This window comes from Amblyomma americanum, chromosome 5 (assembly GCF_052857255.1).
Source record: "Amblyomma americanum isolate KBUSLIRL-KWMA chromosome 5, ASM5285725v1, whole genome shotgun sequence".
Lineage (NCBI taxonomy): Eukaryota > Metazoa > Arthropoda > Arachnida > Ixodida > Ixodidae > Amblyomma > Amblyomma americanum.
The window spans coordinates 157,792,473-157,807,469 of NC_135501.1; the positions used below are offsets into that span (position 1 = coordinate 157,792,473).

The 14,997-nt window shown below is 43.8% G+C and overlaps 1 protein-coding gene across 2 annotated transcripts in view; it reads right to left on the bottom strand.

Annotated features, from left to right (window-relative positions):
- Positions 1-14,997, bottom strand: part of LOC144132844 (putative alpha-glucosidase) — a 151,811-nt gene that overhangs the window by 109,155 nt on the left and 27,659 nt on the right. Inside the window, exon 2 of one of the 2 annotated variants that reach the window (XM_077665539.1) lies at positions 9,857-9,915. The exons of the other annotated variant lie outside the window; for it this stretch is intronic. Coding sequence (XP_077521665.1) covers positions 9,857-9,872 — 16 coding nt within the window. The 5' untranslated portion in view covers positions 9,873-9,915. The remainder of the gene's footprint in view (positions 1-9,856; positions 9,916-14,997) is intronic. 2 annotated transcript variants of the gene reach the window in all.

Genomic DNA, 14,997 nt, shown 5'->3' on the forward strand with positions numbered 1-14,997 from the left:
ACTTTAAGCGAGCAACAATTAGTTCACAAAGGAGAATTAAAAAATTAGGGTTGTAAAAGAATAGACTGTTCCATTTGGCATTTCGGTATTTTCGTACAGAAAAGTTTTTCAGGCGTTCTGCCACGTAGCCGCTGCACCCCGCGAAGAGTAATGCAATCAAAACAGCAGCCGCTTTTCATTTTTGTAATTCTAAATATCCAATATGTTGTCCTCGATCATGAAATCATATAGCTTTGTCCACCTCTTCTCCTGCTGTTACGTGGAGTAAGTCTAATAATGTATTCAAGCCATCACCTTTCACTCTTTACCTTATCTTTTTGTTTTTCTTCAACATAAGGCTGTTCTTTTTTTAAGCAGCAGTTGTTAATCAGAGTGACCTACATTTTGAGACAGAAGTGGTGGCAGGAAGAATAGGGCTATTTAAAATGCCGCTTCAGAATTCTTAATGATAATAATTGTTTTTTTGGGGGGAAAGGAAATGGCGCAGTATCTGTCTCATATATGGTTGGCCACATGAACCACGCCGTAAGAGAAGGGATAAAGGAGAGAGTGAAAGAAGAAAGGAAGAAAAAGGTGCCGTAGTGGAGGCCTCCGGAATAATTTCGACCACCTGGGGATCTTTAACGTGCACTGAAATCGCACAGCACACGGGCGCCTTAGCGTTTTGCTTCCATAAAAACGCAGCCATCGAGGTTTTCCACAAGATGAAACAGTGTGAAAAGCTTTGGCCATGATTCTTTTAATAAACATTGTACGTAAAAGCAGATTTATTTAGCAATTCTTTTTTCACTTCTTAATTCTATTATATGGTTCTTACAACTACTTGCGCTGATTCCTGCTTTATAAATGAACGGCAGCATGTTGCTCAAAGGTAAAAAAAAAAGATTGTCTTTCATCCAATACCATTCTACATAACTGATTCTCAACGTCAACAAATCTAACTTAACCTGGCATGGTCCTGTAATGCATAAGCACGCATAACAGCGCAACAATAGAGTTCGACACAAGCATCAGGCTCCATCACCCTTGTTCCTTTACAAGCAAAACGTTGCCTGTCAACCTCTTATCCGCCTTGCGGCCTGGACGCTACACGAGGATGATATAGTTATCTATCATGTGATGAATTACAAGAGCACTGATCGCATATGCCGATATCACATTGGCACTGTAAATGCATGTCGCGTGCTTCTGCCGATGTTGTTCAATTTGCTAAAGCGCCAAAGTTCGTTGGTTTACTAAATACGAATTGTCCGGAGTGCCATCCGCAGCCATGTTAGTATTCATTTGTTTTTTCACGGGCACATTAAGGTGTATAGCTTTGTATACATGCACGCAATGCAACATTAGTTGAAGCCTTCGTGCGTATCTATCGGTACTTCATGCTTCTTTTGGCTTTGTACGCTTTCTTTACCACCTGGCCTTTTTCTCTTTACAAGCAATCTATATTTTTTTACAGCGAAAAAGGGTTATTGGAAGCTCATTTGAGACGGGCTTCAGCGTAAATATCTATGGGGCAGTTGAAATAGTGACAGATCAGTCACGAGCAATATCATTGCATTTGTCTTTGATGTCTTCCTTCAACGTGTTCTGGCATATATAACCAGGAGAAGACGAAAAGATTGTGCATAATCATAGTCTTATTAATTGGAACAGAAAGTCGTCTGTTTTCGAAAAAGGCGCCGTTGGTAACGTTGTTCCTATTGCTCACTAAGGAAACAATGTTGCCCTTCAAGGAAAGAAAAGCGCTCCTCTGTTCTGTGAAAGTCCTTAATTTCATGTGAGACAAAGAACTTCGACAGGCGACTAATAAAATTTAATCTCATAAAAGAAGTCATGCCCGCTACGCTTGGAGGTCTTTCCAGATGAAATAAGGAGAAAAAAAAACGTAAACGACGCAAACGGCGAGTAAAATTTAGTGCACGACGCACGGTGATTCCTAACTATTACATGAAAGAAACTGCACTTCCGGTGGTCCTGGCTTTCTTCCTCCGCAGCCCGCATGAATCGTCTTTTGCTGGCGCTTGATATTTGCCGTACTCATTCTGGTGTGGGAACGTAATGCGTTTCCCCAGCTAATATACGCAGCACTGTGCTCCCATTCCTTTCCCTTGTTTCTCTAATTCGATGGAATTCCGATCCTGAATGTTTCGATTGAAGACTGCAAGCTCCGAGAACGATACAACTTCGTTGTCGATACTACATCGATACAACCATTCAGTGAGTGGCTTCCTCCTTCGCTACACTATACCTTCCTGCCGGCAGGGGAATAATTGTATTTCGTGAATTTCTTTTGACTTTCATGAGCCAATCTAGACGGGCTTCTTCCCAGACTTAGACTCTATTAACTTTCACTAGCCCTCAATTGCACCGCCCCTTCCGTGTCTCTGCAGAGAAGTCCTGCAAGTCAGATCCGTGATTTGCAGGACGTTATCCTGCAAGCCACCGCTGGCTGGTGACTCTGTCCAGCAAGTCCTGCAAGCCATGAAACCAAGTAAGAGGTCGACGCGTGCAGCGTCGTTGACGGAAGGTGAATTTCCGGCGTCTGCAACTATTGTGTAGTTAAAATTTGTATTTTTGTTGTCATTTTTCAAGGTCATATTGGCAGTTCTGACCCACCGACGAGACATGGTTCGCTGTTGGTTCTCGTCGTACATAATTTCTGAAATAAGCTCACCTGAGGCGCCTTTCCATTCATAGCACAAGCTGGTATTCGGCTCTTATTCAGAGGCTATTTTCGTTCTCAACCACATTCTGATGTCGGCATCTACGTAAAACTTGTTACCTTTGCTCTGGGCCATACGTTAATGAATTTCGCAAATAGTAGTTTATCCTTAAATAGTGCACAATTTTTTTCACAGGCAATCTGGTTTCTGTAATGTATTCCTGAACCACGAATCCTTAAGGCATTAACCAGGCAATCTTGCTGTTCTAAATCGGTTTGCTATCCCAGTTTGACTAACTACCCCAGGTTTTCTCCTCTTTTACATAATCAATACCCGCTCGTGTCTCTAACTGAAACCTGTTTTTTGATTTGTTGCTTTGGGCAAAAGCAGGGGCAACTTGTTTTGCGCCGGGCGAGCAATACTTGGCGAAAACAGGCCACGCGCGTGCAACCACCCAATTTGTTTAGTTTTGGTAAGAAGCATTGCGTAGCGGTCCTAATTCATTGCCTGTCCAGCACTTGTGGTTACGCCGCTAAGCTCTTTTCCTCACGCGAGATTCCTGTGGTTTTTCTCCCGAGAGAGACCGCTGGCGTTATTTCTCGGTTCGCTGCGTGCCGATGGCGAAACATAAAAACAAGTTTCTACGCGGGCAGGTTCAGGAATTAAGGAAAACAAATTAGAATTTCCAGCGCTTTCTTTGACATTTTTCTACTTTTTGCCTCAGTTGTTTTTTTTCTTAGTGCTTCCGCATCTTATTCGGCAGTTTTCTCGCTGGCACCTTCTCATTCGTTCTCGTCAGAGCGTGCCCGCACCTGTCTTCTCTCGTGGGCTGCTGTTCCCAGCGGTAATTCCGTGTCTTTCCTGCTTGGACAAGAGATAAGTGGTTCTCTGCTCTGAGGTATCGTGTAAGCTTAGCTCCTGTCCCTGGTGAGGTGCAGCTCTCTCACTCGGTGTTTTTGGTTTGTTCCTAGAGAAGAACACGCTGCAGCCAGCGAGTAAAGAGAAAGCGAGCCTCTTAGGCCTAACGTATTATTTCCTAGGCGTTCTGGCCTGCCCGGTACATCCAGCTTTGGGGATTCTCGTGCCTCTAAGAACGCATCTCTGTGTTCTTCCTACTAGTCCAGTCTATGCCAGCTACGATGGTGAAGCAGGCAACAACGAAGAGCAACCGCAGGACTTGGGGACCCACACGTGGAAAACAAAATGTTAGGCTCAGTTTGTACGTGCGCGTTACGCAGGGTCGTCCGAACCAACCTCTTTAGGAATTACTCGTTTGGTTAGCGTAAAACCTTCGTTTCCTGAAGGCGGTGTTACAGGATTCAATGATGAGACAACTGAAACCGAACTATGAACCTTCCACGAAGATAACTGCAGAAATATTTAGAGACAACTACTCTTGCTGCACTGATTATTGAGTAGGCGGACTGTAATAATGTCCTAGAAGGGGGGGGGGGGGGGCTCTTTTCCACGGAACTGTTTTCGAAATTTACACGATATCAGTATTATCGATAGTTAGAGTCGCACCCTACCCACACCTCTGTAAGTTGGCACGTGAAACTCTGCTGTGTGAGCGAATAGTGCGGCATTTTTAGTCCAACTATTTTCTATCAGCCTGTCCGTTTCAATACGAATCAACGAACTCCCTTCAGAATATAGTGCCATATACTGACTTAAAATGAGCACCTTGAGATTTAAGAAAGAGTTGCATACTCAAGAACAGAAAGATAGTTTTATTGACGTCTTGCGAACAGCTGTAATAAGGGATCATTATGTGGTAGCCTATCAATGCTTCTTCCGGTCATGCAGGTGTAGAATACTATATGCACTTATTTGGGAGGCTTAAAAAAGTATTGTTACCCCTAGCAAAACTCGAGACAGACAATGTAATCAAAATGAATTAAACGACTGCTATAGCCGATGCGTCCCCTCAGAAAACTCCCTCATCATTAGAAAAGTAATCGATGTCCGCGGGAAATCTACAACGCAGTAAGCCAGTAATTAATGATTCGTACTAAGGTCAAAATTTCTCAACACCTCAGTAAATTACAGCTTTTCATAAAGAATATATGAATGTTCTTTCTTTAAACTTATCATTCTAATGCGCTTAACGTGCACCGGCAAATCTTTTCTTGTCGGCCATAATGTAATTTCTCTGCCTACAAATTGCAAGCGCTCGCAGAGTTTTGAGATATTTTCCAGTGCAGTTTACCGGAAACAAAAATAAACTTCATAAAATTGCTAAGCAGCTTCTCACCTTAACGCACAAAAACCGCCTTAGCATTTTCGTACCAGACCGTCAATTGCAAAGCGTTGATCTCTTGTTGATTTCCTTATCACGCAAAGCTCGTCTGTAATGCGCAGAACTAGCAGCTCCGAATTAAATACGCCCCTCTCGTACACAACATGGGAACTCCACTTCCAAAGAAGACTCCTCGTTTCTCTCAAAATATTTGGAAAAAATATTTAGAAAAAATATTGACACGAGTTTCGACTCGCAGTGGAAAACAATTCATGCACAGCGAATTAAAAGCGTGCGTTGTTGGGCTGGTCGGTCAATCATGGTAAATAAAAGGGGGGTACTTCGCACATACAGACACGGTCGAGAAAGGAACACAACAAGCCCAGAATCGCGACTGACTATATTTGGAAAAAAAAACGACCCACCTTTTATAGAATAAAGCTGTCATATCACACACTATGCCTAGTGTAATCAATCCAGTGAAGTCAGGTTTTTTGGACTAGGCATAGTGTGTGATACGACCGTTTGAAGCTATAAAGGGCGCGTCGTGTTTTCAAATAAAGTTAGCCGCGAGTCAGCGCTCGTTGCGTTCTCTTCTCAACCTTGTCCTTTTGTGCGCAGTACCCCCCCCCCCCCCCCCTTTTATTTCATTTAACAGCGAGTTAAACCGCCTGAACTGGAACGCGCGGTTTCCTTAGGCAGAATCGGTTTAAGGTAAGCTGGACAGGGGAAACATTCGTGTCAGTTGGAACGAGACTGAATGGTCGACCGATGCCCACACGCTTAGCGCTGTTAAAAAAGCGTGGGTTTTCACAACCTCTGGAGCACTTGAAAACTTTGTGTTTCTCCCCTGGGGGTAGAACACAAAGACATCTCTTTCTTTTCTTTTGGGATATCGAGCGCTTGCCTCTTTGCGTCTAAAAATAAGACAAAAGTAAACTGGGCTTCCCAGAGCTATGCGCAAAACGAAAAACTGCTAACTGAAGAAATACTTGAAAGGCATTCTAACGCCGCGATACATTCACGTAAAATGCAGGCACACGTCGTTTCCGCCCCAGGCACGGTTTAAGTGCCCAGGAGCGCTGGACTCAATTCGACAGCGAGTTAGTGAAACGATACACAAAAGGAAGAATGCCAACCAAAAAAAAAATCAGGAAGGAGCATACCCCAAGAAAGGCAGCTCGATCATGCGGGCCCTTCTGAACGGGAGAAACACTTAAAACTTGTCCTCGGAGGCGAAAATAAAGAGGCATGCATATATCTGCGCAGTTTGTTTTTGTTTTTCTTTTTTGTCCTAGACAATATCAGTTGCTTCTTGTTCCTATATAGTTTTACGAAACCTGAGTAGAAGTATATTTTCTAGCGCTTTCAAGTGTCTGGCAGAGACACATTTAACGGCAGTAACGCCGTTTTTTTTTTATGTGTACAGGACACGTAGGAGTTATACCGCTAGTGTAGTATCTCTCCATGTCCAACTTTCTTGGACAAATTTTTGCATATTAAAAAACTGTAATGTAGGGATATAGAAATATTGAATATAATGATCATTTTTCACATATGTAGGAGAATCTTTCTTTTGTGGTGCTTCCATCGCTTGTATCAAGCAGTTAAGACTGCCATAGAAAACAAATGGGAAACGCTTTTGACGATACCAAAATATTAATAGCAAAAAATTCAAGCAACCGACGGGAGATCTGCCGATATGCTGATTGATATAGCGAAAGCTTACAAGAGGTATGAAAAAATTGCGTTCAAAAATAGTTTCTTGTTCAAAAATTTTTTGGCCAGAATTGCTGCGTATGTGGGGGGGGGGGGGGAAGCGAAGCGCGCCAGTGCCTTAGTGCATGTGCCGCTGCTGGCGTTCCGTTCGTAGCGATTGGTAAGCGCATTCACATACATATCATAGCTTGTGTAGTCCAAATGCCTGAGCTGCGGTCTTTTATTCTAGCAGTGGCTTTGAAGGGCCCAAAACGTGCCCAGGTAGTGTGATAAGAGCGCCGTGCCCAGTGATGTCCCAACAAACTCGTGTCACTCCAGTCACTGCGGTATATGAAGGGGGGCGTTAATGGGGAGTGAAGGGACAGCAGTAATGGGTCAACTCAGCAATTATCTGCTAAGAAAAAGGTTAAAGAAACATAGGTAGCTCTGTGGAAAACAGGAACGCTGTAGAAATCGGCACTGGGAACATTCGGGATCTTTAAGCAGGGAATTACCAAAGAAAAATATCTATGATAATTATAGGGGAACCTCATTGTTGTTTGAGGACAGTACGGGAGTTTTGCGGACTAAGACAGAGTCAAGTACCACAAGATAAACACTTTGTGCGTTGCGCGCGGAGAGGAGGAGGAAACGGCTGAACACTTCATACTTTTCTGTAAAAAGCTTCACCCTGCAGTGGAAAGCAGCGGGGCTGACTTACCCGAGGCATTGGTGTTTAAGGACAGTGAAGGGAAAGTAGATTTTAAGAGGTTAGAAGTAACCAGCGAAGGTTATCTGATTGGTGGCTAAAAGCAAGACAGGAGTAAAATTTCTCAAGACATGGCTAGGTGGCTTGAGCCACCGCCCGATGCAAAGGGTTCAGCTGTGTCCATCCGTCCATCCATCCGGAAAGAAGAGGAGAGGAGTAGAGAGGGGAGATGGAGTAGACGTGTATCGGGCTCCTACAGAACAAAGAAAGCAAGGACGACAGCGACTTCAGCGTGACGAAGTTATCTAGTGCAGAAGAAAAGAGAGTTGTTTACCAGAAACTAGCTTCGCGTCGTAGAGTCAGGAGATCAATCTCGTTTCTTCTCTTCCAGTGGTACCAGGGTTGAAAGCTTACTTGATTCGTTTCTGTTTTCGGGAGTTTTGCTTTTACTTCCCGAGAAGCCTAAGGTATATCAATCAATCAATGAGCATTTATTTCGCCAACAGAGTGTACAGGTGGTGAAAAAGGGCGGCGGAGAAAAAGCTGCAAGTTTCTCAGCTTGACAAAAGCCCCGTCCGCCCCTCTCTAGTTAACTCTAGTTATAGCCCGTTTATTTATCCTTTTCTCGAGAAAGCCCCGAACACTGTTTTGTGCTGGCGTCGAAAGTAGGCGGGAAGCGCAGGCTGGGAATTCAAATCGTTCTATTTCTTCGCAAGTTGTTGTCAGCAAGGTTCTTTCCGTACAACATATTTCAAAACACATCATGGTCATTCAGGTGATAAGGTTAAAAATCATTTGCGTCTTACCCTGAAGCGGCGTTCGTTTTGTGAAATCTGGTTTTCTGCTGCCCGCCGCCATTTTAGAAAGTGTTTATAGTGTTTTAATTCACCGTTGGGCTGTCCACAACGTGGTACGAATGGCTAAGTAGCTCTGTGTGTTATTTGCTACGTAACTATGTGTGTGATCAACTACGAACATCGTGACAGCGCTGCTGTTAAAAAGTTTATGGTTTTCTGTACCCCTTCATGTGCCCTTGATTTTTACTGTTAAATCTGTTCTTAAGCACTAGTTTATGACGTTTAATTATTCTTCACAATTACCTGCATATAGAAAGAAGGGGAAGGTAGGAAATATATTCACGGTGTTTCGACTGAAAGCAGAGGAAATTCTTATCAATTTTCTCAACCTCTTTCCCCGTGCAGAAATAAAAAAGCTTATCTAACGTCGCGCACTACATATGTAATGATTCGCTAACTATTCAAGTACTTCATGCAGTCTAATAATTTGAACTGATATTAGTCAGAACAGTTTAGCAGTACAGAAAAGCGCTGCACATGCTTCCCTAATATTAACGAGCACATATTTTTCCCCTTTGATTTCAAAGCAAGTGACAGAAATTTCGTGCCTGTGATTCAAGGCATCGACTTCAGAAAACATCGGTCCTAACTACTTTCATGAGCCAAAGCCAAACACACGGGTGATTTTGTTTCGGGATATCTTTGCGACACGAGGGAGTGTAGTACATGCGAATATGTAAAGTGGTTTATTCTTCAGATGCTTTTCGTTACAATACGTTAAGGTTTGTGAATTGATAAACAAGAAAGGGTAATTATATTTCCTGACGACTATCCCCACGATATCCCCACATGATCCTCAAGGCAGTGAAGTAACCTCATGGGTTACTAAAGGTTATTTCGAGCGCTACTGTTCCGAAAAATATGTTTTCTGCCGTTTCTCTTAGCTTTTTCCGTGAATTTGTTTTTCTGAGCTAACTCCTCAAATTTTTAGCAATATAAATAGGATTTATCATTGCGCGCTAAAAGCGTACTCCGCGGCTTACTTCATTACCCGCCGCAATGGCTCAGTGGTTAGGGCGCTCGACTACTGATCCGGAGTTCCCGGGTTCGAGCCCGACCGCGGCGGCTGCGTTTTTATGGAGGAAAAACGCCAAAGCACCCGTTTGCTGTACGATGTCAGTGCACGTTAAAGATCCCCAGGTGGTCGTAATTATTCCGGAGCCCTCCACTACGGCACCTCTTCTTCCTTTCTTCTTTCACTCCCTCCTCTATCCCTTCCATTACGGCGCGGTTCAGGTGTCCAACGATATATGAGACAGATACTGCGCCATTTCCTTCCCCCCCAAAAATCAAATTATTAATATTATTAATTACTTCATTAAGCGCTTTGAATGGAGCGCAACAGTTGCACTAACCATAATCCTTTCGTCAAGGTTATTTCCAATCAAAGTTATACTATCAAAATAGAAAAATACTTCGTCTCAGTCTTTCTCATAAATTGTACAATCATTCCACTCTAAGCAACGCAATCATTGCTTCTCTCCACTACGTTTCAAGCCACACCGATCATCGCCACAAAGTTGGAATTTCATCATTTTACGCCTTATCGGCAGTTCATTCCTTCTTGCCTCGTGCTCCCCGTGAATGGAACCACCTACCTGCAGAAATCGTCGACATGAATGATAACTGCCATTTTCGCAACGCAATAGCTAACATGGAATAAATATCAGAAATTTCTTGAAATACTCACATTCTTGTCTTCGCATTTTTGTATCCACTCCCCTTTTAATGCATCTGGCTCTGAGGGTTCTATAAATGAATAAATGAATGAATAATAAATACACTCTAATTCCACTGCACATAATTGCACCAGTAACACGATTAACTGCAACCGAAGCCAAAGACGCCGGCAGGGTTAAATCACCCGTATCAAAGTGGTTCCACTCAGGCCATTTTTATTTGATTTTTGTCGAGACCGCCATCTACAGCACCTCACCAAATTCGATGTCTTTAATGTGGACCCCTCTACCTTATTTTTCTGCAGTTTGATCGCCTTTACATTTGTGGCAAAGAACTTCGTGCGGAATAGTGACAGGCCCGACCGGAAGCTACGAACCATTCGCGCGGCGCTTTGAAATCAAATTGAATGTCCGCGTCACGATTTCTCTGCTATATGAAACGCCCTTCGGCATGTCACTTAGACGGGAATCCTGACAGCTGTCTTTGAAAGCCTATCCTGGTAGAGACGTAATTGAATTGTCACCATAAGAGTACGGCTTTTATTCTTTTCACACGGAGGAACTCAGACAAGTAAATACACAGTTTATCTTTTATCAGCCTTGTTCAAGAAAGCAAAAGCTCGCTGACATTTGAACCACTTCTAATGCTGCCATGAGAGGTTTATAGCTGTGCTGCTGTACAAGAACTTTGCTAGCAAGCTTATAATCTGGAAGCTGAACTCGCAGTCTTATTGATGGTAATAACGGCGTTTTCCACTATTTAAACGTTCCTGCTGCCGCTGTCGTTGTAGCACAAAGTTGCGAAAGCCTAAGAAAAGAGGGCGCCTTTCAACTAGGATGTCCCTGAAACCTTTCTTTGAATGTTTATATACTTGCTTTCTCACATGCTTTGTTGTAAAGAAGAAAAATTTCATTTTTGATCATGTTCTAACATTTTTTTAGCCTTTCTTTTTGCCTTCATTATCGCAAGTTTTCTTCTTCACCTTTACCGAACCAAGCTTTATGGTAGATCAATCTTGTTTGCTTATAGTTAATATTTCTACTCTTTTAAAAATTTATTACTTGGGCTATCAACTCTCTTGTCAGCTTTATTATTCTAGAGGGTTCCTTTTCTACGCGCACAAATTTCCGTGCGCCAGGCTATTGAAAACACGAATTTTAAACAACGCACGATTTTCAGCATGTAAATGACTAATTCTGAAATTTAAATTTTCCCAAATGTCTTTCCAAGAGTGCTACGCCGCGCGCGAAATAACAACAGCGAAGCTAACGGCTTTTTTATGCTCTATTTGGCCTCGCCCTTCCCATAGCCTGTGGCAGATATTGACATTAACTTTATATCTATTCATTTAGTAATTCTAAGCCTTATTTTGTTTATTCCAAAATTGTTTGTTTTTATTAGTTGAAAAGTTTATTTCTGCTTTATTAGCAGTTGATACAGCGACTACCCTCTGTTGAACAAAGAAAAATGATTAGCCGGAAAAAAAAAAGCCGTTGAAAATTTTATACCAGGATTCTTAAGAGCAACAGCCCCGCAGGGGGGCGCCTGCAGCTTGCAGGCGTCGCGACGGTGAGTGGCGACACCGCGGGTTCCCGAGCATCCGCAGGGACATCCCCGCAAGTGGATGATGGTGAACCGTGCATCACCACGGACCCGAGCACCCACGCCTCGCCGTGCGTGGCATCGCCGTGTCCGGGGAAAAGGGGATCCTGGTGGTTGAGCCGATGCCGAGCGTTTGGACCCTTAAGGCCCCTCGGCGGAGGCAACACACCACAACACACAGCTTCCTGTAGACGGCACCTTCGGCCTGACCCGACCGGGGGAAATCGGCAGTCGCCTTTTCCTATTCTCCACTTCATCTTTCACTTTCCTACCCCTTTCTCGCAACTCTCCTGTCTCCCACTCACTTCTTGGTTTTTTCCTTTTTCCTGGCGGCGAGGGTTAACCTTCTGTGGCTGACAAACCTTTGTTACGCCATATTTGGTTATAGTGATGGTGTACAGCTGGCGCAGACAGGGCTTTTTAAAGGCACCTCTCCCGTCCCCATGTAGGGCTCCATGGTGGGTGGCTGCCACCATTGCCGAACAAAGAACGCATTCCATGGCTTCTCATTTTTTTCAACCCGATCTCCCTCGAAAAAGAGGGCGCACCGAGACAGATAAATTCTTCAAAAAAAACGCTACAAGCTTCCCTCGATTCCACGTTGTTCACAGCGAACACGAGGAACAAACTGCTAGACAAGTGTCACCATTCATTGTTACCAGGACTTTAACAAGTGCCATAGGAGAAGGGTACAAGATCAAAAAACTAGCAAACGGAGACCTTCTTTTAGAAGTTTTATACAACCACCAACAAGAGAAATTGTCAGAAGTGAAGTCATTCGGAGATATACCGGTCACAATCAGCACACACCGATCTTTGAATACTGTTAGGGGAGTTATCTCAGATGATGACCTCAAATATGTAACTGATGAAGAACTTCTGGAAGGTTTGAAGGAGCAAAACGTGACCAACGTGTACAGGATAAAAATGAGACGAGATAATAAAGAAATCCCCACGAAGCACATTGTCCTGACGTTTGCATCTAGTATCCTCCACGACTCCGTAGAAATAGGCTACATAAAGCTCCAACTAAGACAGTACATACCAAACCCACGACGCTGCTTCAAATGCCAACGTTACGGCCACAGCTCTCAGAGTTGCCGGGGCCAACTCACATGTGCTAAATGCTCTTCCCATGAACAAGATTCCGAAAACTGTGCAGTTGAACCACACCTATGTGTAAATTGTGAGGGCAGCCATCCTGCATACTCACGCACATGTCCAGTTTGGAAACAAGAAAAGGAGATTGTCACAATCAAAGTCAAAGAAAACATAACATTTAGGGAAGCGCGAAAGAGGGTAGCTTCAATACACAAACCTACTTTCTCCGATGTGGTGCAAAGGGGCACAGCACCACAGCCGCTTTTGGCTCCCACTCAGGCCACACGCAGTGAGCCTGTAGTGGGGCCACCCGTGCCCAAGGTGGCAGCAGCTAGCGCTGCACCACCACCCACAAAACAGGACGCGCGGACCTCCAGGTCCGCAGACCCCAAGGTCCCTCCCCACACGGAGAGGCCGAACATGAAAACAAACGTGCGGCTTGCACGTTCGTCCAGCGTGTCGGAGGATGCGATGGACACGATGGACACAAGTCAAAGTAGTCCTAAGGCGTCGACGTCGAAAGGGCGGCGGGGCTCCATAGACCGAAACAAAAAAGAAAATCCCCGAATAAGGGCGCCTGAAAACCCAACCTAGTTCCTTTCAGTACCCACACAATACAACATGGCTTTTATACACTGGAACTGTAGGAGACTCTTACATAACCTAAGCGACATAAAAGACATATTAGCCACATACTCACCTGTCGCTTTGTGTTTACAGGAGACAAATTTAGGCTTTAAACACGAAAACATTCTAAAACACTATAACGTCTTCCGCCGTGACCGAGAGCAGGTGAGCCGGCTTTCGGGTGGCGTAGCCATCATTGTTAACAGTGGAATCGCAGCCCGAGAACACAAGCTTAAAACCAAATTAGAAGCTGTGGCGGCCATCCTGCACACATTTAAAACACTCACAGTGTGCTGCGTTTATATTGATCCACATTTTAAAATAACACTCCAAGACTTACAAGACCTTTTAGTGCAACTACCAGAACCGTTTTTGATGGTCGGAGATTTTAACGCCCACTCCAGTTTTTGGGGCAGTAACAAAACCGACACTAGAGGCCAACTGATCGAGGATTTTATACTCTCCAATAACCTTTGCCTCCTGAACACTGGCAAACAAACCTATTGTTCCCCTAGCTCAGGAAAATTCAGTTGCATAGATTTGTCTTTTAGTTCGTCCTCGATTTTTACAGATTTTAATTGGGATGTCTTAGATAACCCATATGGAAGTGATCATCTACCCATAATAATTAGCTTAGCACATTCACCCGAAGTAATCCCAACTAAACCACAACGATGGAAACTGCACTTAGCCGACTGGGCACTGTTCCGTGAAAAAGCCAGCCTATATAGAATAGTTTCTGACGACGGGAGTGTAGACGAACTAAACGAATGTCTCACAAACTGTATTATTGCCGCTGCACGCCAAGCTATTCCTCAATCCTCTGGAATAGTAAAACAAAATCACAAATACTGGTACACAAAAGAATGTAAAGAAGCAAAAAAGAAACAAACCAAAGCCTGGGGCATTTTTCGCAGATACCCCACACAGGAGAATTTTATAAAATTTAAAAAGGCGAGAGCAAAAGCTCGTTATATCCGTCGTAGTGCAGAAAAATCTTCTTGGAAAAATTACATGTCGTCGATAAACAACTCAACCACATCAAAACAAATGTGGGAGAAGGTCAGAAAGCTAAAAGGCAACTACTCTCCGTTCACAGTCCCCCTTCTTACCGCCCCCGGTGTACAGACTAGTCTAGAACAACAGGCAGATATTTTAGGCGAATATTTTTCCGAAGTTTCCAGCTCATCCCACTACAGCGATTCATTTTTAAAATACAAAAAGACAGCAGAGAAACAAAGACTGCCGACAGACTGCGGTACAAACGAACCGTACAATAGTTTAATTACAATACAAGAAATCCAAACAGTACTTTCTGCCGGTAAACATACCGCCCCCGGCCCAGACCAAATACATTACCAAATGCTAGCCCATCTTTCTGAACCTGCCGTAGAGGCGCTTCTAAAGTTTTTTAACAAAGTTTGGATATCAGGAACAATACCCAAAGCTTGGAAGGAAGCTATTATTGTGCCGTTTCTTAAACCCGGGAAGCCACCAACCGCTCCGAACAGTTATAGACCCATAGCCCTTACCAGTTGCCTCGCCAAGTCCTTTGAAAGTGTCCTAAACATAAGATTAACTTTTGTCCTTCAATCCCGTGAACTTCTCGACAGCCATCAATGTGGTTTTAAAAAAGGATGCTGCACCACAGATCACCTAGTCCGCCTTGAAAATACTGTCAGAGATGCGTTTATACACAGACAACAACGTCTTGCAGTCTTTTTTGACTTAGAAAAGGCATACGACACAACCTGGAGGTTTGGGATTCTGCAAGACCTTGCCGAGCTTGGCGTCCGCGGCAGGAGGTTAAATTGCATAAAA